Genomic DNA, 26,913 nt, shown 5'->3' on the forward strand with positions numbered 1-26,913 from the left:
GTTCGTAATATTAATAGTTACCAGAATAAAATCCGGGTAACGTCGTTTTGAAATTTAATGGCGCATCAAAGAGCACTTCCTGCTATTTTAAATCAATAATTACGGTCATAATGTAAAGCTAGAAATAATTAAATCGGCGCAACTGTGCTAATAGACGGAGATAGAAATCTTCAACCAATTTAGTCATTCATTCCCTTTTCTATTGAACGATATCACGTTTGATTTATCTATTGCTCAAAGTGATCTTTTATGTCTAATAATCGATGACCGTTTCCACGTTACAACGAATTCCGATATCAGCTGATAATACAACGATCACCTGCCAGAATTGTTTGCTATCGGTCGGAAATGGAAAGCGGCAGGAAATTCACAGAGAGAAAATGATAGCGTCAGAGTCGACGATAATTAAATATCGCTGTGCTTTATCCCGTTTCATAATCCCGCGTTTCAAATACTTTCTATGACGATCCACGCGAAATTGGAAGACGTTCGTACGAATTCACAAAAGTTTGGAATTTCAATTATTTCGATTCGATTGGGATTCGTTTCAATCTAGAACCTGAATAAAAATTGAATTAAAATCCTTGTAAAGTCGTATTATATTTTCCGGCTACAATAATATTGCATTTCGAAGTTATGTTAAACATTCAGCCAGTAAAGCCATTCAGCTCGTTTTTCATGAAGGAATTTTATGTAAATTCCGATTTTTATGGACAAACGTAAATCAGCGAAACAGAAACTCGAGTATAGTTTTTTATTTGCTTTGTCGATTTGAAGCATCAAATATAAAACGGTGTCACGTTAGACTTTATATAGATGAGTGGTGTATGCCTTTTGCCGGATTTTTATGTTTCATAAATGTAGAAAAAAATAGGTTATATGTTATTTATTTATGTTGGCTATTTTTAATTCCCAAGATGCCGGGGCAGGATAGCAAATTACTCCACGGGAAATTTGATCTCATTAGGTGTTGGTAATTATTTTCTTCTATTCCCCTATTTTTCATTTATGTCCGAAAGCGAACAAACACTACAACGTGATGTCTGAATTCTAGGAATCCGAAACTCGAGAGAATGTTTTTTGAACGGCTGCAGTCGGAATTGGAAGTGGAATACATTGTTCCCACGACTTGACACTTCGAAAAATATTTTGCTGTCCCAACGGATGCATGAGAGAAGACCCGAAAGAATTTTTCCAATTTCGTGTGGTTCACGTTGCTGAAAATTGCGGACGTTAACGCCGTCGCTCGGTTTCCTGCTCAAAAGAACACGTAATTGCGGTCTGGATTAAAGTTCAGCAACCCCTCGGGCTCCAGAAATAAACGCAGACCCGACCGGACGAGAGTAGCCGGTAGAAAGGGTGGTTGTTTCGGACAAACGCGGCGTAACAAGCGCAGGCTACGCCAAACTTGTTCCAATATGTGTTTAGGAACAGATATGAAAAGAAATCATACCGACCCACCGAGTTTCCCCATCAATGTTCGGTCTTAAAATTTTTGGATATTTTTTTCACCCCTATGGTATTTATTTGAATAGTTTAATGAAGTCGTTATCGGTAGCAGGAATTGTTTACAATAGTACAAAATTTTCACCCCTAAGATATTTTTTATGGTGACATTATTATTGGCGACAGCGGTTTAAAAGTTAGGAAGCGGAGAAATGAACAAATTTCTTGCGATTTTTCTGGTAGAATCGCTCGGCTTAATTAAGTTTTGATTAAACGCACGACTGCGGTGTGCTTTGAGAATTATACAGGCGAAAAAGCGTTCCAGTTCAGATCTCCTGTCGATGGTTATAGATCTGTTCCCAACGTAGGCGTGGTTTCCAAACAAAAAAATGGTTTCTTCTACCGTTATTTACCGAGTTTTCGGTGCTTTTCACTAGAGAGTAATTGCGACAACGAGACTCTGTTACGTCCTCAGCTTCGAACAACAATTTATAACCGGCAGACAACTCCGAAACTTTCTATCAGGTCATTTTTATCGAGTACACGTGATAAATCTTAGTTCGCGGACAGTTTGCCAGCGGGAACTCCTGCAGAAAAACCGGGGACGTTAAATCAACCTCCCTGGTGAAGATTGCAACCCCTATACTCATGGAGCAAAATTAACAACATGTGTCTTTCATTCATATTACGCATTGTTGTTTCCTAATTTTTTGGATCGCTGAGTTTATAACGGTTGTAATAAACGTTAACCTCTAACATTAACCGCTATTTTATCCAAGATTTCATCGGCTGTGTTAGAGGTTAACGTTTATTACAACCGTTATAAACTCAGCGATCCAAAAAATTAGGAATTTCTACATGAAAAGTTAATTAATAACATTAACCGCTATTTTATCCAAGATTTCATCAGCTGTGTTATTAATTAACTTTTCATGTAGAAATCTAATGTTACAGAAGATGGTATCATCGGATGAGAATTAATTAAAATGACAGTATCAGTCATGTCACTAGTTTAATATCTACTGCAGAGATCAATCTGACTCTCTACGAGATGAGGCCAACGAGTGAGGAATCACAACTTCTATTCATAAATTCATCACTGCTAATGTTAATTAAATGCACCTATATATGAAAGTTACAGTCACTCAGAAGGATTAAATCAACCCTCTAGCAACCCCTACAGATACAGGGAAGATATATTTGATAAGTAAATGGTTACATACGCCGTTTTCATCGCACTGAACTGCGTCACGAATAAAATAGGAAAAAAGCGAAAAAATAGAAAAGTAGATCGATAAAATTAGAGTCGATAAAAATAAAGAGTCATCGAACCCATTGGAGGCTTCTTTTTCACTATAATATTGACGAAAGTGCAAGCTGTCGTGCACGATATCTCACCACCCGAGATTTGTTCGTCTCATTAAACTGCCGATAAGATATTGCCACGCATTGATGCCTTGTAACGGGATATTCATCTCGTGCACAGATAATGAGGGGTTGAACGGCAGAAAAGGGTTATCCCCTGACACGTTCGAGCTTCAGGAGAAATAGTAGCTCACCCTTAAAGCGAATGCTCTTACCCGATCCGCCATTTTTCTTTAAATCTCTCTCTTCGACCATCATCGTCACACAGAATGACAATTTCTACACTAGACTAAACAAGCTGTTGCGAAACTTTCTACCAGCCTCTTGCAAAATGTCACAATACGAAGATTTGGGAAAATAAGTTCGTTCGTAAAATTCCCTTTGAAGTTCTTTAGCATCAAAGTGAGCATTGTACCAGCAGCAAGGAATGCACACCTAGAATTTGATTTCGTTCAACGTCTTTTTTTTTTTGTAAACAGAACCGATGAAAAAGTTTCACTTTGTATGCCGCGCACTCTTATCTGAAGTTTTTATTCATATAAATGGTTCCGTCAAAAGTTCGGATTTGTTAGAAACAATCTGAAGAAACACGGTGTGCACGCTTGAAAAATGGTCTGTGCTTGTTGCCCGACGTCAGCAAGTTTTTCACGGTTTATAGCGCAGTGTAAAGTCGGTAAAACCGATTGATCTACTAAATTAACGGTAAGCCGGAAACACAGCAAGGAAAGGGATGAGATGCGACACTTTTTCTGAACGAGAACAAGCGTGCAATCGTCCGGAAGTAAACTTCCAGCTGATACTTTTTCGGAAACTTTGCTACGAACAAAGTTTAACGTTTGCTCGTTGTTGGTGCTTCGATTGAATGGGAGATCCAGCTTGATATAAGGTTTCTTCGTTCAGCCAGAGCCGCCTCTGCAGTCGATTCAATGATCGATGGCGTCGACGAAAAGTTGCATCATTTCTGTTACATACAAATCTTTAATCCAATTCATAATCATTGGATAATTTCAAAAAATCCTTCTTTTGTACAGATCTTTTGTAATCACTGCTGGGCTTTACAAAAATTTGTTTACGTTCTGAATATTTCTATACTCATTCTGTTCACATATTTCAAATAATTTCTATACCGAACTCATGCATATTGATACTTTGTTACGCACGTTTGGAATACAAACTGTACAAATAGTTTGTGAATAGCATGGAACAATTTTATGAATGAAACCGCCACGTGAATTGTTTACAGGAAACTGAGAACAATGTTCGAGTCGGACGAATAACAGGCGCAATAAAAAGAGAATAACGCTTTGTTATTCGGGGTCAGTAAAAGGGAAGACAAAAGCGGTATATCGGTTGTGACACACAGAACACAAGGCAGGAAACGTAGAAGTATTTTTCGATGAACGATAGGAAATGTCCTTTCCGATTTGATTATCGTTTTACTTGAGGCAAAATATTCATGAAGCAGACAGGTAATCAATAATACTTCGAACTTAATCGTTACGTCAATAAAATATCTCTTACCAGCACTCAGTAATCTTATTTGTTACATTCTGAATTTTTTAAACTCAGAAATTGTTCAATGAGAATGCTTGGTAATAATTGTACGCTTGGTAATATTTGTTTGTAGCAGCAGCACATGTAACAAGACGACAATCAAAGTAATTCGTTGTCCGACTGGTGTCCAGGGAACGGTAATTAGTTAGCGCGAAATTGTTGGTTAATTATCAAACGACATGAGACTTGAGCGATCGAAACTTGAGTAGGACAAGTTCTTGTAAGTTCAACCGGTGTCGCTTTTAATTTAACCCGGATTGAGTTTGGCAACTGAGCTCTGCACTAATTGGAGAATTAATTATCTTTCACGGGTTCTGGAATAAATTATTAACGTGTTCGCAGTCGCTGCCGTTTTTGCGACAAAATATATCGTCAATTAGTTACAGCAAAGAGCTCAATTAATTATTTATTTAGTAATTCACTTTGCAAAGTCCGATCTTGGTTATTTTGCAGTATTTAAGTTCTTCGAGTTCAATATCAATAATGAAATGTTCGTAATAAACCCTTTGTAGACTATAGTCAGTTAACAAATTAATCACCACAGCTATTTCAAGAGCAAGACTTGTTTTCACGAGAGACGTTAATAAAAGGGCAGTGAAGAAGGAGTAAAGCTACCGATACCGTACACTCTATTCCTTGTAGGAAGTGGAACATCTTCTGTGGTATCCTATGAGCAAGTATCAATCGTGTAGGCAGCGTTCTGAGAGAAAAAAGGTTTCCATCTTTGTCGATAGGATTCAAATCTGGAAGAAAAATGCGACTGCGGGGCTCGTAAAGGGCAGCCGTAAAGCTAGGCCGGACAAACTGCAATGAATCAAGAATAAATCTCGGTTGATCCGGGGATTCGCAACCCCTGGATTTCCGAAGCCGCGACGTCGACACACTTGAGGGATTTCGTCGCGTGTTCCAAGCGCGAAATGGGTTATGGGCAAGCGTGAACACAAGGTTGTACTCCACGATGCAACACTGCACCCTTCCTCGCAGATCCCTCTATTCTCCTGGCAGCTAAACTCGCCCCCGTGTCGACGTTGCGGTCTCTGCAGATAGCTAAAGGGATGATGAATGCTCATGATACTCTACCTTGATTTAGCATGATGAAGCATTGCAGAGATTTAAACGTTGCCGTGATTAAAGGATGATTTGAAGAGCGGGGATGGATTTGGTAGCATTTGGGTAATCAGCTAAAGTGTAGATTAGAAGTAGCTGGATCAGAGTAGAGAGACAGAATATGGTTGATATTAAATAACGTCAGGTTATTTAAGAGTCAGGGTTGAGAATTTAAAGAATGATTAGTTCGAAGTTGTACGGTTAGAGAATGGAGGGAATATGATAGATTTGATTATAGCACTCTCGGGCTAATTGTTCAATAAATTACGGTTTGTACAACAGTGATGAAGGGAAATCAATGAATTTCAGAAATCATTCTCAATTAATAACGGTTATTAGAGGATGATTAGCTTGGAGTTATGGGATTACAGAGTGGAGGGAATGTAGAACTGATGATAGTACTCTAAGAGCATTTATCCAATGGATTACGCGAACGCCCACGCAACAACATTATGCTATAATGGAGATTAGTCTGACAGTGATTATCATTTCGTATGAAGTTAGGGCACTGCAGAGGTTTTAGAGGATGATCAGTTCGAATTTATAAAATGGCGTTAAATGGCGAAGGAAATTTAGCAAACTACATAATAGTATTGATTTTATAAGTCTGTATACAATCATGATGAATTATTATGGAAATCATCCTACGTTTATTACAAATCTAAACCATTCTTTCTCTTCCAGAAAGCTGTTACGAAGAAATAACGATCAGGATACTGAAATAATGTTTGATACCAGTGAATTCTTGGAAAAACTCTTCTCGTTGTCTCGGCTTTGCTAGGAAAATCGGTCCCTAATTAATTCCGCAGCAAATCACACTTATTTCGTTGGGCAAAAGCCACGATAAACAAGGGGATAATATCCCGGTAGCTTGCAATGGCCGAGACAGCAAAATGAAATGGTCGAGCGTTTCTCTGAGAAAGGTTTGGGGGCCACAGGTAGTTCCCGGACCGGATTCAAAACCGATCATACAAGCAGAAAGGGGGCTACGTCCTCAATTCGATGGGGGGGCTCGACGACTCCTCTGCACACACCAGTTGCGAAGCCCTGCCCTTTGTGTAGTTCCTCCTCTAACGAGCTGCCGAAGATACGCTTCGATTACCCCACGAAGGGATGAAGATTGTGGTCTTCGACAAAGAAACCGGGACTTCGATGACGAGTAGAAATTGAGACGCGTCTTTGTGCGATTTCTTGGCAAGCCTGGGAGATGGTGGGCGTAACCATGGGCGAGTAGAATCCGGTATCCTTAAAAATACAAGGACTGCAGGCGATACCGCAAAAATAGCAGTGGCGAGAATTCATTAGGGGATTATCGATTTTCTGAGAGCATGCGAGATTGTAAGGATTTTTAATTGTTATTTTACAATGCAATGGAAACAACATTTTGATAGGAATATTCAGGGAATTTTTAAGTCTTCAAAGGTGTGTAATTTAACCTTTGATATATGGAAACCTCGTTTCTTGCAGTATGTATAAAGCTTTAATTAGAGTAATCAGGTGATGCTGTTTAAGCGGTCTGAAATGTACAATTTTAGCAAGAAATATGTTTTTTATTTTATATTGAATTTGCAGGGACGAGTACATTGCTCGGCATGATTGTGCGGTTTCCGGGAGGGTCGCAACCCCCTTCCCAAATTAGTATCTCCTGGTTATTGTGTTGGTTAGTGGTCCGAATCACGAATTCGCAAATTGACGACAGGAAAGACGGTCTGCTATCTGAGCCGTGCCCATGTTTGTCATTTCATTAGTCCTATATTAGCAGTTACAAGGCTGCCCAGCCCCGTGGACAGTCGCGGTTCAACCCCTTCATCATCACTTTCGCATTATTGGTTCGCTCGCACGTTTGTTCCATTCAATCAGTAACTGAGGCCCGACTGGTCTCTATACGAATTAATTATGCCCTCATTCATTATCATTTTTTCAATCCCCTCTAACCTTTTACGGTTTAATCGGCACGTATTCTGGGACTAAAGTGCAGCTATTGATTCAAAAAGCTGATTTCTGTTTCAAGTGGAAGAAGTGGAAAATTAATATTAGAAAGCAGTGTATTTATCGTAAATTCTATCCTCGATCCTCTTCTAAGATCATCTTCTTGTTATTTCTATCGCGAACCACCCCTTTATCACTCTGTATACAGTTCATATGAGAAAAGAAACATAATAATAGCAGAAATGATCATTTTCTTAAACTCTGCTGTAGAGATAAGAATTTTTCATTTTCCAATCTGGTGCTGGCTTCATCTCCTGAATTGTTATGCGAATATTTACCTACTTGTACAGAGGATATCGCAGGAAAGAATTTCTATATAAATAGAGAAAAGTCGTATTTAATTTCGCGTAGATAGTTTAGCACTTTTAAATATCAGTTTTATCTTTTTTCTTGCTAAATATTTGATTCCAGTTAAGTGTCTCTAGGAAATCCTAATTAATGAAATTGGATTTGTTCCAGGTAACCGGAGGTTCTTCCAGCACCATTCGGAACAGGATAACAAAATGGACACCTATGTAAGTACTATACTGTGTATATTTTAAAACGAATAAAAGCATGTATTGTGCTGCGAATTTTGAATTAAAACCTCCATTTCAGGATGAATTTTTCCAGAATAGGACGTCTACCTCGTATTCGGCGGTTATTAAATTCTGTATACGAGCTTCATATTTTTTGGATGTAATTTAAATGATACCGCAATTGTAATGTTATCCTACCGTTAAAAAAATATCTGGTTCTCCAATTAATCCGTTTCAAATTCAAGAGAATATTTTTTCGCTCGATTTATTTTATTTTTAAAATTGTTATTTTCATCTTTGAAAGCAACTGAAACAGTACCAAGAATTATCGACTGCATTTCAGATCACTGGTCGCGTCTTTTTGACAGTGTGCTCGCTATAGTAAGAGGACAGAAGGGTAACACGAGATTCTAGAAGGGAACAAGCACTTTGACCACTCGTCGGGTGCCTCTTCTCTTCGATACGTAGCGACAGCAAATACATTTTGTTAAACTGCATTCTCTATGCTTCGTGGATGGCCAGAAATCTCTGAAAAAACTCACCACGCACGGTTTACTGGATAGCGGACATTGTTGCATAAACGTTTTTCCTTAATGGAGTTGTTAATACCATCGAAGCGACGTGCAATTATTTTCTATACAACAATTTGATGCCTGCACTGAAAACATTCAAAAGTGACTTCTCAGTTTTTAATAAAAATTCCATTTTATTTGTCACTTTGACATTTTCTATTAAAAATCTTATTCATGCAGAAGCAAGTTTCGATTGAGATATTGTGAAAATATTCAATTTATTAAAAAAATCCATCAACGACTATTTATAAGCATTGCTCAAAATTGGTATATAATTATTTGCAATCTCATATACAGTTTAGTTTTATTTTTATCTGAATAAAAATTTGTCGTATTTGTCGCTATACGTCCGATATACTGAATCGATTGAAAGCAAAATGGTGTCCTAATTGTTTAAACAACATTCCGCAATAAACGTTGACATGGTTTAAGACGTCGTGGAACTTCAATCGGAAGGTACAGGAGTGGAAAAGCGGAGAAGCTCACCAGGAATTAGCCGCGAAATGGCCCAAGACTTTTCTTGTCTGGCCAGTGAAGCAAATTTCATTCTCTGTAATCCGGGAAAACTCGGTCGCGTAAATCAGACAGTGGGCATTTTCCACACACCGCGCCAATGAAAACCATCGACGTGCACTTTCCCGGGTCGATTAATCATTTTATCTGCTAAATTTAGAATTCCGCGAATACGATTCTGCTTGGAATTTACGTAACGTTGCAAAAATAACTGCTGGAAACGCGGATAAGGAATTTTAATTATTAATATTCGAAGTTCCTTCATTTTCGTAGGACAATCTGTTTGTCGAATCCTTCTCTGTCAAAGGCAGAATGAACGATTCCAATCGTGCCGAGAAGAGACTTAAGTAAAGTTTACTCGAACCACTCCGTTCTGTGTCTGTGTTCCGAAACCGGAAATTTTGTTCTTCGTTATTGTTTTTCCCACTAGAAACAACCAAGTGCTTCCATAAATGTGTCTGATTTTTCACCAATATTCTTCTGTTTTCTAATTTAGTGAACTCTCTTGGCAAGCCGAGGTTTGCGACGTAGTTAGCAATTCGAAACGATTTAGTGGAGGGTTTAAAGGATCCGACGGAGAAACTACGCTGAACGCTTGGATTTTCTAATACTGCGGATCTGAATTCTACCTTCTTCCAGAATCCAGGGCTCTTCGTATCACGAAGCAAACCGAGCATTTCGATACAGTTTGTGTCCACAAAAATTTACAATCGTTTTACCGACAGGAATTACAGTTTTAATTTAAGCGTTACTATCTCCTCCTAGCGTCGCAAAAACTCATTTTTGTTTCTCTGTATCGACAGACTGGTAGTGACTACTCTCCACGTAGAATCTTCCATGATCAGGGATCAACGATCAAAAGAAAGAAAATGGGCCAACCGCGCCAGAAGTCAGACGAATAAATGGAACAACAGGAGAGCCTGCGCCTGTATTTTCATCTTCACGACGCTCATCAGGAACAGACGTCGGCCTTTAAGTGCCTCGGTGCTAATGCACGCCACTCTCTGTCGGTTGTGATTGAGTCGATCAACGACCGTTCGCGAATTCATCTGGCTGTAACTCTAGCCGACCAATCCTGAGACTGCAATTTCCTCGTATATCGACTCTGTTTGCGTTCAATCGAGTTGCGAATTTATCACCTGACCTGCAGGTCTTCGAGGGAAGGAGATTAAGAGCGGTCAACACGTTAGGTGTAAATATTGTGGGCTATTGACAAGCGTCGTTTGAAAGAGAGACGACAAGAGTTAGCACTTTTAGAGAGCTTGAGAAAAGCTTGGTTTCCAATTACTATTTTATGGCGTCTATTGGTATTTTGTTAAAGCATTTGGATCTCCTACGGTTCTCTCATCATTTCCGAAGGTCTTTCGAGACTCTCTGGGATTTCTTAGGGCATCCTGACTTTTTTGAGATCTCGTAGAATTCGTTAGAATGTCATAATTTGCTTGTACATCGTGAGAGTTTTCTCAAATTTGTTAGACCCATTGATTAACTTATAGGACTCATTGGAAAACTTCAGAATTGTTTACGGCTCTCTAGCAACTCTCACAAGTCTTCTAAAAATTCCTGAGACCTAGTAACTACACAGTGGTCTTGCTACTGTATGGATTAAATGTACACATATGCAGCTGGCGTATGTGAAAACGCAGCGCGAAAGGAGAAACGTAATATTTCCACGAAAACAGTCTTCAAGCAGCTTTTCTGTTCGCTATCAAGGAGTGATCGAATGCAAGAGGTTCTGTTGGATTCCAACGTAGCCGAAAACTCTCGGCAACATTTTTCAGTTTCTCGAAACCGCGAATTAACTAGAATTCTTCGGGCATACTTCTGCCTTATTTATATGTATCAGAAGAAGGAGATCCAAGCTTAAATCGTGCCAATTCATTCTTCGGCGACAAAATTTCTCACTTTTTTAATTTCCGATGAATACTCGACGGCTTCTCGAATGCACTACTTTTAATTGAAACAAGTAATCTGTGTAAATGGCACTGGTCGTAGATGTTGCGCAAGAAATCCAGTTCTTTTTGCAGAATCGTTCACAAATTGAAACGAACGAGCCGGGTTACACAGAAATTAACGTTCTTTTTACCTCTCGTTCCAGGAGGATATCGATTTGAACGAGCGGCCGAACAGTTGGAACAGCCAGAAAAAAATACTCAAGATAAGGGCGGAGCGGTGTCATCAGAATAACTTTTCGACACCGGGTGAGTAGTGCTTGAATAAAAATGTTTGGACAGCTTCGCTGAAATAAAATACAACCGGAGGATATTGAATTCGCATCCCCGGCTTCGAAATATTTTCTGCGTTGCGCATTGAAACTGCGTGCTGCAACGCTCGTTGCTGGAATCTCACCAAATTCCGAGCGATCGTTTCAGCAATTAGCAGCAAACAATATCGCGGTAAAGTTTCGGCCGGGGGAAGCATGTTGACTTTATGTTAGTTCCGATTAAAGGGAACCTTATGTCCCCCGCGTCCGGGTTTCGCTTTAATGCTGTTTCCCTTATTTAGAACATCACGCGATCCTTCCGTTGTACCCCGCATACCGTAAATTCTCCGGCTTTCCAGTTTCCATTCAGTCCAGGTACATTCCATTTTACATTTTAAACGGTGCCGATCCATTAACTTGATATTTCTTTCTCAACTTCGTTTTCCCGGAAACTTTATTCGACCCATAAAACCAGTCTTATTTAACCCGCTAACTTAATTTAGAGTTCCGAAAATGCTCGAGAGTAATATTCTTCGACAAAGCATTTTCTATGGAAGCTACGTTTTTCGAATTCTTCTTGAATCTTTCATATAGCTCGCCTATCGCACATATTTCACAGAGATTTTATTTGCCTCGAAGCCAACACCGCATACTTTTCCCGCCGCTACTACATACATGTTCCATGGATTCGTGCGACGACAAGGGAGAAACGCACACAATAACGCGTCTCGACTCGCTCTGTGCTATTTAATGTTATCCGGTTTCCACCCGCAACAAACAGACAGTGTGCAACAGAGACCGTTCCACAATTAATCACAATACGCACACATACAGGATGGAAACAAATTGAAAGCGTCCAGTTCATCAGAAGCTTCGGAACCAGGATTATGATGGTGATTTCACAGGGTATTTTCTCTCTTGTAGTCTCGGTATTACCGCAGGATTTGATTCTGCTCAACTATTCTGGGAGCAAGCCGACGGAAGAGCGTGAAATTTCCTTTCTCTCCCAAGATGTATTATATATGGGTCGCTGATTCCGGAAATTAATGATACCGCTGCAACGCCGAAAAATACACGAAACTCCATTGAATTTCTATCACTGAGTTCTAGTCCTGGTCAAATCGAGAATGCTAAAACCAGCATCATCGGTGCACTGTTGTTACCGAGAGAACTGTTGATGAATATTGCGCGTAAACCCTTTGACGTCGTTCCAAACACGGTCAATATTTTTGATCGTGTGGAGTGGAAATAAATAAATAAATAAATAAATAAGCAGCAGAAATAAATCAATAAAGAGCTGAAATAAATGAAGGGAAACATCATGAAGTCAATCAAATAAAAATTCATCTTTATTTGAAAAATTCCAGCCACAAAATAGAGTAAGATGAATTTTCCTGTTCAGAATACTCTCTGACATTTACTGGTTACGAAAGCCAACTTTCGTCGGCAAATATTTGAACGGTACCTCATTGAAACTACAGGTTGCACACGATCTACAGTTAACACCGTAAAGTTGTGTCTCGTGATTGAAATGTTTCTCGAACACGCGAGCTCCGGCACATTACATTTACTTCGCCTTTACTCCCTTGTCTCGTTTGCACTTCATCAGATAATTAACATTTTTATTTTCACCAATCCTTCGACCCAATTACAGGTATTAGCACCTCTATTAGAGAAGCAAGAAAAGTCATGTGACCAGAATTTATTTTCATTAGTCGTTCTTCTCTGTTTTCTAAACTCAGGCCGCTTAATCCCTTCTTTCTTTTCTGTTCGTATGTATCAGCATTTTTATTAGAGTGTGGGCGGGTCCATGGTCGGGCCGCAAAAAAAATAGGAGGAATACCGTGTGACCAGAATTCATTTTTATTGATCATTCATTTCTATTTTCTATTTTCATGCCGCTTAATCACCCCTGTCTTTCCTGTTTGAATTTCTGTTAGAATTTTTATTGTAGACTGGGCGGAGCGAGGGCCCCGCCCATAGCGGAGTGGGGGCAATCCGGTGGCTATGATCGGTTCCACAGCCTGCACAGAAACTGTACATGCTAAATAGAAGGGAAATCTAATAACTCGGGAAAGAGAAATGCACCGCAAAGTGACTGCATGGTTGCGTATGCAAATGCCTAAACGTGATTTCACCAGACGCACATGCAACCCTAATGGATTTCTATTCCGGTAACCGAGGATGTATGTTCGACCCCCATAAACATATCCCAACAAGCCCCATAACTATACCGAAAAACCGTCATCCTTTAACACACTTTAATTACTCGGATAACTAATTTACCAGGGAACAGCGTCAGCAGTTCTTGTAAACCTTTGTTCATTATGTTCATCATGGTTGACCAACGTCATTATCGGCTTTGGTGAAGTTAATTATTTGTTATTAATTATTGTAACAATGGATTATTGGCTTCTCTGGTGAATCATTTAAATTATATTTTATATTGAATTACATATTAGTTATCGATGGCTCGCAATTAAGGATTAATTATGGTTTTCAATTCAATTTAATTTGCTTCCTTTGATCAGTAGTTTTGTTATTTATATATTGATAAAAAATTGCAACAATTGTTCTCAGAAAAAAGATATTAGTAATGAATAGAATGCTTATCGCAATTAAGGATTAACTATGACCTTTAATTCAGTTTTATTTGATTCCTCCGATTGGTAATATTGTTATTTATATACTGATCATTTTATTATTTATCATTCGATTGGAGGCTAATTAAGAAGAATCGATATTTCATCGGTCGCAACGAGGACAGTTGACAGCCGACCATCCGGAAAAATAAAGAAAAAAACCCGAGAGGGGCAATTAAATGATTGAGTGTCCGCTGACAGGAAGCATATTTCGATACTAATCGCTTAATGAAAAATCGATTCCAGCGTGGATATCCTATCAGGTCGACCTTCCCCTAGACCCTTCACTAAAAAGTAATGGGGTTAATGCCTGCTGGATAGTAACTCCTTTTAATGAAATTCAATCTATACCCGCCATTAGGACTATTATCCTCCTCGTCCCGTTGTCGTCGTCTTGCTTCCGCAAGTTCAATTTTCTCGCGAAATTCATCGGGCGTGACTAATTGGAGTTCAGAAATAACTGCGAACAATTCTATTCACTCTGCTCACAGTTAATTTTCACATGTAAAGTCATCCAAATATTCAGCACATGGTATTCTTTAAACCTCTGTCTAATTCGACACCTTCCACTTCATTGAAACTCTCGTTCGAAATTATTCTAAAATCAGTTATTGCAGACACGTTACAAGTTTTCAAAAATGACTATGCCCCCGAAAAATTTAACCAAATTTTGAGACGTTTCAGTTCGTCAAATGAATGTCTACAACTACAAAATGAAATTACAGGCCGGACAAATTCACAGAGACACGGTGTGGTATATGGTATATTATTAAAAATCGCTCTTCATTACTTAACCCTTTCGCTACGGCAGTGTCGTCCGCCGAAGTACTGTCATTGAACGAAAGCTCGCGCCAGAAATATGCACATTGCGTGTGATTTCTGTATATACGTTTTTCTTAGTTTTAAATAACTGTACCGAAGAAAACAATCGTTGCTTTAATGTAACAAGTATGTTTACATTTTTAATATGAAAGGACCTACAAAATTATAAAAATACAAAATTATTTTTGTATTTTGCCTACGGATGCCACTTGGATACACATAATTTGGATGCCGCATGTATGCGGCGCACGTACCCACAGGTCGTCGCGTGGATGTCGCATATATGCGGCGCTCGGCGCGAAAGGGTTAAAAGGGAAAGGAACGTATAAAAAATACTTCAAAAATTTCTCATATCACCTCATTGTGCTAAATTAAGTTTTATGGAAGAATTCGATTGAATTACGGGCTTACAAATTTCGCGAAGTCGGCTCTCCAAGTTGCAATAATTTTTCCAAACGTCTTAAGAATTCAAAAATTCTTTGGACAGAGACCTGCTTGCGCGGACACGCGGGAGACCGAAACTTCTCGCCGGAATGTCTCCCCGAAGGTTACCCGAATCTCGCAGAAACGAGATGGCTACAGAAAATTCCGCGGATCGCGATAAAAATTCGTGCCGGAAGCGCGTTCCGTTCCATCGAACCGAGGACAGTTCCGAAAGTAGTTAATAACAGTCACGCTCCCAGTCCAAGTTCCTCTGCCTTTTTCTCTTTACCACCGGCGGGGTTGTCCGGGGGTGTGTGTGGAACGATATTACGTTCCTCAAGGCTGCGGATGTTGGGGCACGTGCGTCCCACTTCTGGTTCGTTCAGGGCCTCCCACCGAATCAGAATTCGACGCGGTTTCTCGGTCCTTTAACTCGACAAGCCTGACCTTCCTCGATCCTGAACCCCTTCGACGGATTAGATCTATGAAACGGTCGAGGATCAGAAATTTCTCGGAATTTTGCAGAAGTGTTTCACGTTCGGCAAAAGTACTCGGGAAACTGGTCTTCTTCGGTACACTAATGAATTATTTGGGATTCGTTTCTAAGAAATTAGAGGTACCTTTTGGATTGTAGAAGATTGTTTTCGAAGACGGTGTTATTTGACGAAGCTTTACGATTTGTGACTCAGTGCAGACGTATAAAAAATTCATTTTCCGAAGAGAAAAGGAAAATAGGATTTTCAGAGGTATTTCTGAGCAGTTGAAATAGTTTTCTGATTATTAGAAAATTGTTTTCAATTAATCGTGTTTGAAGGACGGGAACAACTCGACAACTCTTAACAGACGATTAAAAAATCAATTCTCGCGAGAGAAAGGGGTATGACAATGAAACTGCCGTTGTTAAAGTTTCACGAAGTCCTGTCAAAATGGGTGGAGCACCCCATTGTTGTGCGACGAATTAATGGACTCCCGGGTTCGACGGCTTGATCTAATCGTTACACCAGTCGCGTCGTTCGAAAATTGCTATTCGACGTCGTTTCTGAGGGTAACACGAGGCACATCAGACAAAATTAAAAATAAAAAGGCTAATTAACTTAACGTTAAAAATGAAACGTGTTTTAGCACAGACGAGCTGTGCAGCAAGGGAAATATTGATTAGATAGTGAACTATGTGGGCGCGGCTAATAAATGTATGCCACGTGCGAGAAAAAAACTTGAGAATCTTTCTGAAACAGGCTGGTGTCCTCAATACTGGGATGAAATACTGTGCTGGCCATCAACCGCACCTGGAGATCTCGCTGTTTCCTCCTGTCCATCTTACATTGCCGGTTTCGACGGCCAGGTAATATTTACAATTCAAATTAGACACTTGTTCTTACTTTTAACCAATCCAACCCCTTGTTAAGTATTCAAATTCCTTTGGGCGCTATTTGCTTTGTAGACTCCGTCCCGGTGTCTTAAATTCAAGCTATCTGATTCTTTTCGTTGAAAACGTTATTAACTACACCGGTGCGTCGGACATTTTGTACCACTTTTAGAGCACACACATTCTATTTTACTCCTATTGATATATATTTCTTTATCGACAGTCGTTGAAAGGGTAAAAACAACCCTTGAGTCAGGGGTTGAAACCATATTCTTTTATTGCCTTGGAAACTGAAAAAGGTGTAAAAATAAAATCTTTCCTTTCAACCGTACGTTTAATCCAGGATCAAATAAGAAATCAAAACTACTTTCGAAATTGTTATTAAAGACGTTTCCACTTTCGTATAAACGTGTACGTATAAACCTTTACCATTAAAGGGGAGTATCGCAAGGGTCTCGTTAAATTCTACCTAATGCAAGCTTCCTCTTGATGCAAATCCAAATATGATTCAACAGGCGAAGGCGTCGATACAGTGCATGCAGGATGGCCACTGGTTTTGGAATAATAGCACCAATGGCACCTGGACCAACTACACGCAGTGCTATAGGCATCCATTAGTAACCTTTCTGATGGAAACGAACGGTACTCAGGAAAACAACGACACGCTATTTAAGGTAAATGCTTGCTCAAACAATTAAACTCTACCCTGTTCGGTATGGTTCCACCCACCACAAAGGGTTTATGCCATTAGCCTTAATAGAAGGGTCCAACAAAATCATACTCGACTCGGTGCCATTGCAAAATTCTGATCTAGCAAAGTACGTTTTAATTACTTAATCATGTAGACAATCGCCGAAGAACTTTTTAGTTTAAATAATGATGTAATAATGCTCAATGATATTTAAGCTTGTCCTGATAAATAATTATTTGAACAATTTGATTATGAAAACTTTGATGTATCAAAAACTTTCCTAAATGTGAGAAAAATATGCTGATGCCCAGTGGTATTTAAAAAGATCATATTGCTGTTTTGAATACTAATTTCGTTATAAAGTTCATCAATGTTTTTTTTACATGGCACAATGCTTTTTTAACTTCAGGATTGTTGCTAATGTCATATTATCGGCAGACGTTTTATAGCAAAGACTCCTGAAACCTTCCGAGGTACCATTTCTAATTCCCGGTTGTCCTATTAAGTATTTTTGCTTGGCCGTGGATAGGAACTCGTTAGTGATGAAAATATTCCGCGGAGAAGATTACAGAAAAAGCAATGGGACTCCCTTAGGAAAGTGGAACTGTTGCGGTCAATGGAAATCGATGGGAATTATGTCAATGACGTCAAACGGTTTTAAGTGGAAGACAGACAGCAGCTTCTGGCAACGATCACATGTTTGTCTGGCCATTGTCTCTCTTTCTTTTGGTCATCCCTTGATCCTTGTTACCAACAATCTTTTCTCAGAAGTCTCACTAACGTGTTTAGAACACCAGTCAAAAAATTGTAAAACCTTGTTAGCAACTTGGCTGACTGACAACCATTATTGGAAACGCATTACAGTGAATCTTGTTATTAACGGACGTTGTTCAATGATTGTGTTACATGTTCATAGAATCTACGAGCCTGTACTTCATGAATTCATGGGAACTGTAATTATGCGATCACTCCGTACGGAGACCGGTAAACAATTTAACTCCGATAATTTCTCCATTGCAGAGGTCCATTCCCATAGTGAGGACTATTTCCAACGTCGGCTACACCGTATCCTTTTTCACCCTGGTCGTTGCCTTCTTCATCCTGGCTTTGATCAAGTAAGTATTAGCTTAATACCCTGTCCTTAAGAGGCACCCTGATTTAAATACAGTCCAAGATCCTTTTAAGAATCCAGAGACTAACATCCATAGTTCTAAATCTGATGCCCAAGTCCAAGGTCCAAGATCTACTAGCCAAGGCTTATGTACATGAAAGATCCACCTTCCAAAATGTTAACCAATCGCTGACACCTCGGATCACTACTCCAAGTTTATTCCGAATCGGACGTAGGAAATTAAGATGCCCGAGGAACATGCTCCACATGCACCTCTTCGCCTCGTTCATGCTGAGGGCATTCATGGCGCTGATGAAGGACATGCTGTTCGTCTCCGGCATCGCCCTAGCCTCTGACGTGATGATTAAGAACTGGGGAACCTTCTGGCTGGTGGACGAAAAGGACATCAGCTGGCTGTGCAAAGCGTTCACCAGCTTCTGGCAGTATTTCATCCTCGCCAACTACTTCTGGATCCTAATGGAGGGCCTATATCTGCACAACTTGGTTTTCCTGGCACTCTTCACAGATGTCAACTCTAGTATAGCTGGCTACGTGTGTCTTGGATGGGGTGAGACACTTATTCAACTGTCGTCGTCTTAATGATTTTATGATTGAGACACTTTTCCTTCAGGTTTGCCAGCTATATTCGTGTCCTGTTGGATTGTGGCGAGGATAACGTTGGACAACAGGTACTGCTGGACCACTCACACGAAACCTTACCTCTTCTTGCTAATCCGGGTGCCTACGATGCTGTCTGTCTTGGTGAGACATCTGCTGATCGGACATTAGGGATATTCAGGGTCTTCATGCCTTCGATTTTTGTTCGCAGATCAACTTTGTGCTCTTTGTGAACATTGTCAGGGTACTACTGTCGAAGCTGAAATCCACTGTTTCGGAGGAGACTCAGAGATACAAGTACATGAACCTACAAGTAGTTCAGTTTGAAGCTGTTAACTTTATTAACCATGGTACCTTTTAGGAGATGGGCAAAGAGCACTCTAATTCTAGTACCACTCTTCGGGGTCCCCTATACTGTATTCCTGGGCATGTCCTACAGCACGAACAAAACCGTAGAAGTGGTGTGGCTCTTCTGCGACCAGCTGTTTGCATCCTTCCAGGTATCAACAAATTCTTCAAGTTTCAAAGTATTAATACAAATATTTCATGTCTTATTCGTCTATCCAGGGTTTCTTCGTAGCTGTGTTATACTGTTTTCTCAACGGGGAGGTCCGCACGGAATTGTCCAGAGCAATCAGGAACCAGAAGTGGCCCCGATTGCGACCCAGATGGATGTCCAGACCATCCACGCATTCTGGTAGCACCTGCAGTTGCAACGCGTCCAAACTGGGTAGGAGATCCAAGAGACCACCATGGTGGAAGGATCCGTGGCTCTGTTTCTTTCACAGGAACACTCGACGTTCTACTCACTCGATGGCGAGTACACAAGGTGTCCTCTCTATCCAGACATCCTCTGGTCTACCTCTAGCTAACGCAGCTGCAGGATCCATGACAGAAACAACCCTAGCAACAGGATTCAATCCCCAAAGTATCAGTTATCTAACGTCGAAGGTAGTTTCTGTCATGACCTTCGAACAGTTCACTTCCTCATCAACATCCATGTAATTTCTTGGCCTGGCACTTCTTCTTTTCAACCTTCTCTCAACTCTGCACACGCTCTCTGGCTTCCAATTGCTATCGCCTGCATCAAGTACCCAATAATCATTAATTTTTTAACGTATTAGATATTGGCACACGAGGTGGTAGCCTAGCCAGCAGCAGAGGGTACCTGGAGATCGCTGGAAATGGTCAGGCTACCCTCTCTGGAGGTACAAACCAACAACCTCGACACACATCGCCCCTTTGTAGCAAATACACGGATCAGTCATTGCTATCCTTCTGTTCCAACGTGAGTATCTGTACTGTCAAGAATCGTTCATACGTTATCCATGCCTGCTTCTTCTCTAGGTGTCGGAAGTCACACCCTGTACAGGTATGAACACGGACAGGGTTCGAGACCAACACCGCTGGAGCGACTCAGAATGCTGTCATCTAGCCTATGAACTGCACAACCTGCATCATGGGCCACCCTAACTCCTTCAACACAATGCCCATTCGGGCTCCTTCAGCATATCAGCTGAAACCGTCGTTGCACGCTACTGACAGGTGTTTCGCTTGTTTGACGGCGTCAAAGGGGGTTTGAGAGATTCGTTGCAGCCACTGTTACTCAAAGATTAATATTTATTTCACTAGGGGAATTTTCTAAATTTGGAGTTGTTTGACATCAACCAGTGAGCTATGAATCTAAACCAGCTCAATAATTTTCTGTAGACGATGACATAAACTGCTCTTCGCAAGACCATCGTTAAATTGAAGAGCAAATTTTCCAACATTTGACATTGTTGGCTACAGTTTGACCAAGTAGTTGTCACATAGTAGTGTTCAAACATTTATCATTCAGAACACAGGAGTTTTTACAGCATCCATAAACGTGTTCAAACGTCTTCAAACATTGCCAGTAATATACAGAACTGAATGACCAGTTATGTGAGCAACCGTGTAGATAATTATTGCAATCCACTCTCTCGCTCTGCAACGTGATGCGCAAACAAATCGGTACTTAAAACGAGAAAGAAACACTAACAAGAAAGGATTGATTATTTATTTTTGTACACATTGTATTTACACATCAGTGGAACTACAGCAAGCTCTGTTAATCGAACTTAGATTGCAATCACGATTCCTCTATTGCAACCGCTTTTCATTATACCAGATTAACAGGGCTTAGCCAAGCAACGTTCTCTCCATTGTAAAAATAATTAATTACGGATCGTGCACCATGTCTTGTACATTGCGAACAGATGGATGTTTCTATATGTGTACACGTGTGCGTTTATGTATACACGTGAATGTGTGGATGTGATTATTATAAAGATTAAAAATGTTCCGTGTGTATCTCCTACAGAATCGTCGCGCTTTTAATTACATGAACAATTAAAAATGTTTTCCAGATATTGAAACCAATAATTCAAGTAGCCGTGAAATAATTAAACACCATAATTTCTGTTCAACCATAGATCTCTACCGTTTAGAAAAAGAATTTTTTACTTTTGTAATTACCTGCGTCGTCGAACGCACACGGAGATCGTTCGATCGCGATCCACGAAATACGTTGTCGTCAATTACCTTACAGACGAAAATTATTATAAATATTAATCGTCGATTTTTCAGTGTAAAATAATCGTACCGGAGAGTATATTTAATTTTTTTCGTTTGCCTTGCACTTTATATATGTCTTATTTGGTCATGTTAATTATCAGAGGATGTATGAATTATACATATCACGATCGTCATGGCGATCCTCCCTAATTAGCAATTGGAATCAGATTTTAATTTATACTCTGCCACGCTGTGTTTGAGTAGCGAATCGATCAGTACGCTGTCATTAATTAATTAACAGTGTTCCGGAGATGAACATTTATTTTGTCTTTACCATGAATATTTTTGCAATTCGTTTGTGAAAGTTAAAAATTATTTTATGATCGTTAATTTATTTCGATAAACCGTACTCTGCTCAGAAATTTATTAATTGTTAAATGAATTTTCGGGTTGATCGTTGGAGAAACGAAAACTATATAGTGATTAAGAGAACATTTTGTGTCCACGAGAATTATTTGATGTGAACTCCGAGGATTATGCAAAGTCACGTGTACAAAATGAGTAATAAAAACATACCGTGAAGCGAGATGTTCTCGTAAGTTTTAATTTTGCATAACGAGAAGTGCTATCTTCTCAGGACTGTGAATTAGAATTTTTAATAAACAAGAAGTAAAGTTTTGAACAATTTCTTTATGAAACTAATAAACGTTTATAATAACAATTAGTGCACGCTTTTTACAGTGTGTCTATACTTACACATAAATATTTACACAATTGTTTATGGCATCTTGCGCGTTCACTATCTTATATCGTAACAAAAATATTTGATTTCATCGTTATCTATAGATAGTTGCTATATTGTGTTCAAATAAAATATCTAGGCAGTGCTAATTTTAAGACGCTATTTAATTTTTATTTTTTTCTTTGTAGTGAACGTCAGGAATTTTGTTGTATCTTTTAAAATAGAGGCCTGCGCAGTTGCTGATTCAACAGAGACGACTCCGGTGGCTCACTGAAAATACATAAGAATCAATTAGGTACGTTAGCATAAGAAAATAATCAGTGATCTTTTTAGGAACGTCCTCTCACCATCCAGTAACATTCTCCGCAGCGTCGCAAGTGTTGTACAGCTCGTTAAACGCGTTGCCTTCTCCACAATTGTGCAATCTCGGACGACCGTTCACGCAAACATAATAATGCTGACAATCATGCACACTACGGTGGAACTGGGGACCACCGAAGAATCCTTGATCTTTCGCTTCCGGGCAACGGAAACCGAGGAACGCTGTAGACGTTAATCAAAATCCATTTATAAAAACTGTAATTCTTTTTAGAGTTTAAAATATTGTATTTTCAATGATATTGTGTGTATCTCCTCTTTCCTTGAAGAATTAATTAGAAAATTTTGTATTAGCTTAGAAAGCTTAGAAAAGATGGAACCAATCCTTTTAATTATCACTGAAAATAAAATTGTATTTAACTCCACCCTTTTAAAATGTTTACAGAAGACGATATCTTAGATTCTAGGCCCCAGAAGACATTAGCATATAGCAAAATAGAACACACCTTCGGCATCACAATCAGGCACCTGGTCTGGCCAATCACAGCGGTAAGATTCAGGGTTGAAGGCTAACCCCTCAGGACAGTCGAAGATATAGCCCCTACCCTCGGCACAGTTCATAAATTGGCCGCAATTTTGGTGATCCCCCACTTTAAAGTAGCCGTATTGGTGGGGACAGTCGTCCGTTGGTTGCGGTGGTTCTAGAAATCCAAAACAACTTTGCTCCTCTTCAGAACATTACCGCTGGTAGTAAATAAATAGATAATGGGCATACTAACGGCGATTAGACCTGCCACCACAATCTATGTCAATAGGATAACCGCAGGGATAATTGAACCTGGCCTCAGGGTTGAAAAGGAGACCCTCGGGGCAGAGTTTCTGTTCAGGTTCACCGTCGATGCATTCTATGTAGGCGTCGCACTGGTTAGGGACAGCAAATCGGCCGTTTCTCTCTGGGCAGGAACCTGATGACTGTCTCCCAGCAATGGTGTGGTCCAATTGGTTATTTGTGCTTGTGAAGCGCTGATAGTGAGACGCCGCTGCAATCGTAAACAATGCATTTTTTAACAAATAAATATTTAAACTAATCTGGCATTTATTTTAATATTATTTTGAATTATATGAAATCAAGTATACTGGGAGAGATTTCACGGGAACATAGTGAATTCCTTACGTAATGTTATAACAATCCGAATTCAAGGAAGTGAGAGATGAGACTATTACGGAGATCTTAATTTCAAATGGGAGAGCATTAAACCACCTCGATATTTCATGCCACTGTTTCCCAACTGCTTTACGAAACCAGATGATTCTCTCGGTTTTACGATTGCAATAGTCTTTATTGCACACGGAAGTATCCATAAAAGTTATTCTAATCACGATTAACGTGCAATAACTGTCAGCGATGCTACTCGGTAACTTCGGCAGATTGGTACACGAAAATTTTTAACGTAACATACAAATGTATAATTTCAATATTATTATTCACTTTCTGATTAGTTTGTAAACTTCATACTTCAATTTCTGTTTATTTCATATACTTCAATCTTCAACCATCAAACAGTATCTGAAGAATCAATCTGGGCCTTGTAGAAGGAATTCGTTTTCGGAAGAAAGGTAGGGGAAAAAATCTGGCTGAAGAAGATCTCGAAGCTCGAATACAGGTGTATTGAATTGCGTAACCGACGATTGCATAATACGAACACCTTGAAGACAGGAGAACCGGTCTGCGAGAGCGTGCATAAGCTGAAATCTACGGAGAAAGTTCGGCGATGCGACTCGACCTCCGCGAAGCCGGGTCTCTATTAGCATAGTCGTCTTACGAAACTCAGTTTCGAGGATTCTGCCCTGATTGATCCCATCCGGTGTTTTCTTTAATTGCCTGTCACTGGACCCGGAAGAATCAATTCAGCTGAAGCACTTTGCACCTGTTTTTATGCTAGCTCTTCAGGGTATAATCCTGGAAAAGCTAATCCTTTGAGCACATTCGACTTTTATTTTCGGAGGTAATTGAATACTGGAAAAGGATTTAGATCAATCTCTGAACCAGAAGGATTAGGCAAACAAATCTATCAATTTTTATGGGTCTATAGAAATTCAGTGTAGGACGCAGACCATAAGATTCACAAAATATATTCATCGCAGAAACAGTTGATGTTGCCAATGTAAATTCTTAACCATTTAATTTGCATATCACGAATCTCGGGATTCCCGCGTATCAGATAGTCTGAACTTTCGAGAGAGAAGTTCCCTGACCGCATCCCTAAGTCTATGCAATGACGCATCATCACAGATAGGCTTGAATATTTCAATCGCAGCTGCACTGCACGCACGTCGAATTTCAATCAGTGGATGGTGTAATAAGTGCAAATCTCTTTAGCTTCCAAAATTAAAATACAATAGCTAACCAAACTGACTAAGTACACGTCTAGAGAAGTGATTACCAATCTCTATACGCCAAAAATCTAACAGATTCTCTCATCATTTTACAGAATCAGTTCTGGAAGGATCTGTAACCAAAAAGTATCTCTGCCAAATAATCTAAGAAGCTAATAGTATCTACTGCGCATCATATACACTTCCAAAAGGCCAAGACCCTCAACTCCATACTCTAGAAAATTGCCGGACCTACCACTTATCTTTGAAATAACCAAAACACCAAGGATCTCCGTCTCATACCGTTAAAAGCTAGTAGGATCTCTCACCGATCCCGTAAATTAGTGAAACATCAAGAGCGTCAGCTCCATCCCCTAAAATGTTAGTAGACCCCTCTCCTCCTAACGAAGTAGCCACCTATAGAAGGGGACAGAAGTACCCTAAACCACAGCACACAACAATCGCCACTGTTTCACACGCGAGGTTGATTTCGTAAATCGTGAGCACGGCCTCCTCAGAATTCTTGTGAATGATCTACTCACGGGTTGCGGCCGCGAGCACGCCGCAGGCAATCGCCAGATGAACGATCGTCTTCGAGGCCATTTCGAGCTGCTGCCTTCCCGCTCTCAAAACAGACACTACGTCCAAGTGATTCTTCCTCACGAGCTTTTATCATCTCCGGCCATCGTCAGACGGGGCGGAGAGGAGAGGAGAACGACGATGCTCGTCGCAATTTTCTCGTCCGTGGTCTCTCGATCCTCTGACTCCTCGTTTTTTTGGGGCCCCCTTTCACAAGTCTATTTCCGTCTGTGTTTGCCTGTGACAAATATGGGGATTCGAAGAATGACTATAGGTAATGACCGAAGGGACTCAGTTGTTGCACCTTCTATAATCCAATGAATTTAAATGGATTTTTCAACCAGATTGATCTAGATCCTGGATCTTCGTTAAAAATTGACAAAATTCGTTTCTCTGATTATATTGTTGAGTTTTGGTGGGGAGTAGATGTTTGGATATTTTTATTTTCTATGAGTGAAGGCAAAAACGGCATGTCTGTCGCGGTAGACTAGTTCTCCAAAATGGCGGGAAGGGTGGCAGCTGAATGGATGGGTTTCTACGGTTTCTGCTCCTTTACCATAAAAGAGAAATACTGCTGCGGCCAGTAGTGTTGTGATGAAAAGGTCCGTGAACGTCCGATACGCAGAAAGAAACGAAGAAAATGTCAAGGCTTTGGGCCTATGTTGCCACAGACCTGTTTCTCGTCTAATCGCGGAACTTTCGTTCGATATTGCGCAAATTCTGCCTCTCTTTACCATTTTCTCTACGTTTCTCCTTTCTTCCAAGAAGAATCAGTCGTGCTTGTAAATAAATACGAGGACTGCGTCAGGCTCTAAAAATTCATGTAAGAAAAAAGCGGAAATTTATCGAAATATACCTTGAAATTAATTAATTCATCATTTACTTTTCAGTTTAATAATAAGAGGATAGAAGTAGTTATTAACAGTTAAATAAAATAAGAAATTGAATTTGGGATAAAATTATAAAGCTACTGTTGTAAAATACATTTTTCTAGCTTTAATTCGGGTTACTGAAATATTAACAATTTTCACAGGATAACATTACAATATTATTTATTTATTTTTTATTTATGTAATTTAAACGTCCGAGTAGCGTCACAGCATGCAGTAGCGCTACATCATCGTTTGACATCTAATGTTTCCAACTTTTTTCGCTAGATGTTGCCATCGTCATCTTCTACCAAAACTGTTCAAACTGCGACATTCCGTGCAATGGTAAAACGCTGAAAATGGTAAGCAACGTGACCAGCGGTTAAAACAAGTCAGTAGTTGGCTAACAGTTTTGGAATTTTGCCACTACGTATATCAGCGTTGCACAAATCGTCGAACTGAACTTCAAAATGTTCCCATTGGAAGCGCTGCTATCACACTATAAAAATATTTAAGATCCAATTAAAAATAATATTCCAATGCTCTCTCTC

The 26,913-nt window shown here is 39.8% G+C and overlaps 2 protein-coding genes across 2 annotated transcripts in view; one reads left to right on the forward strand and one right to left on the reverse strand.

Moving 5' to 3' along the window:
- The window catches only part of LOC144472076 (secretin receptor), a 29,651-nt gene extending 7,466 nt beyond the window's left edge, over nt 1-22,185 (forward strand). Inside the window, exons 2-13 of the mRNA XM_078184777.1 lie at nt 7,921-7,976; nt 11,163-11,265; nt 16,390-16,496; nt 17,036-17,194; nt 18,232-18,326; nt 18,559-18,890; nt 18,954-19,084; nt 19,152-19,237; nt 19,302-19,440; nt 19,508-19,769; nt 20,065-20,228; nt 20,288-22,185. Of these exons, the coding sequence (XP_078040903.1) occupies nt 7,965-7,976; nt 11,163-11,265; nt 16,390-16,496; nt 17,036-17,194; nt 18,232-18,326; nt 18,559-18,890; nt 18,954-19,084; nt 19,152-19,237; nt 19,302-19,440; nt 19,508-19,769; nt 20,065-20,228; nt 20,288-20,413 (1,716 nt within the window). The 5' untranslated portion in view covers nt 7,921-7,964 and the 3' untranslated portion in view covers nt 20,414-22,185. The remainder of the gene's footprint in view (nt 1-7,920; nt 7,977-11,162; nt 11,266-16,389; nt 16,497-17,035; nt 17,195-18,231; nt 18,327-18,558; nt 18,891-18,953; nt 19,085-19,151; nt 19,238-19,301; nt 19,441-19,507; nt 19,770-20,064; nt 20,229-20,287) is intronic.
- On the reverse strand, nt 22,149-25,565 carry LOC144472078 (protein obstructor-E). The gene is made up of 5 exons (XM_078184779.1): nt 25,457-25,565; nt 23,318-23,578; nt 23,045-23,239; nt 22,568-22,763; nt 22,149-22,490 (listed from the first exon to the last, which is right to left on the reverse strand). Exons 1-5 carry the CDS (start codon nt 25,515-25,517, stop codon nt 22,436-22,438), a joined length of 768 nt encoding a protein of 255 aa, XP_078040905.1. The 5' UTR covers nt 25,518-25,565; the 3' UTR covers nt 22,149-22,435.
- Between the last annotated feature and the right edge of the window lie 1,348 nt (nt 25,566-26,913).

The sequence above is a fragment of the Augochlora pura genome, chromosome 7 (genome assembly GCF_028453695.1).
Source record: "Augochlora pura isolate Apur16 chromosome 7, APUR_v2.2.1, whole genome shotgun sequence".
Classification (NCBI taxonomy): Eukaryota; Metazoa; Arthropoda; class Insecta; order Hymenoptera; family Halictidae; genus Augochlora; species Augochlora pura.

Excerpts from the sequence above, each read along its gene's own strand:
- LOC144472078 (XM_078184779.1), bottom strand. The coding sequence starts at position 25,517 with ATGGCCTCGAAGACGATCGTTCATCTGGCGATTGCCTGCGGCGTGCTC. Across the intron at positions 23,579-25,456 it reads CGTGCTCGCGGCCGCAACCC|CGGCGTCTCACTATCAGCGC; the intron begins GTGAGTAGATCA and ends TTACGATTGCAG. Across the intron at positions 22,491-22,567 it reads GCGGAGAATGTTACTGGATG|TGAGCCACCGGAGTCGTCTC; the intron begins GTGAGAGGACGT and ends ATGTATTTTCAG.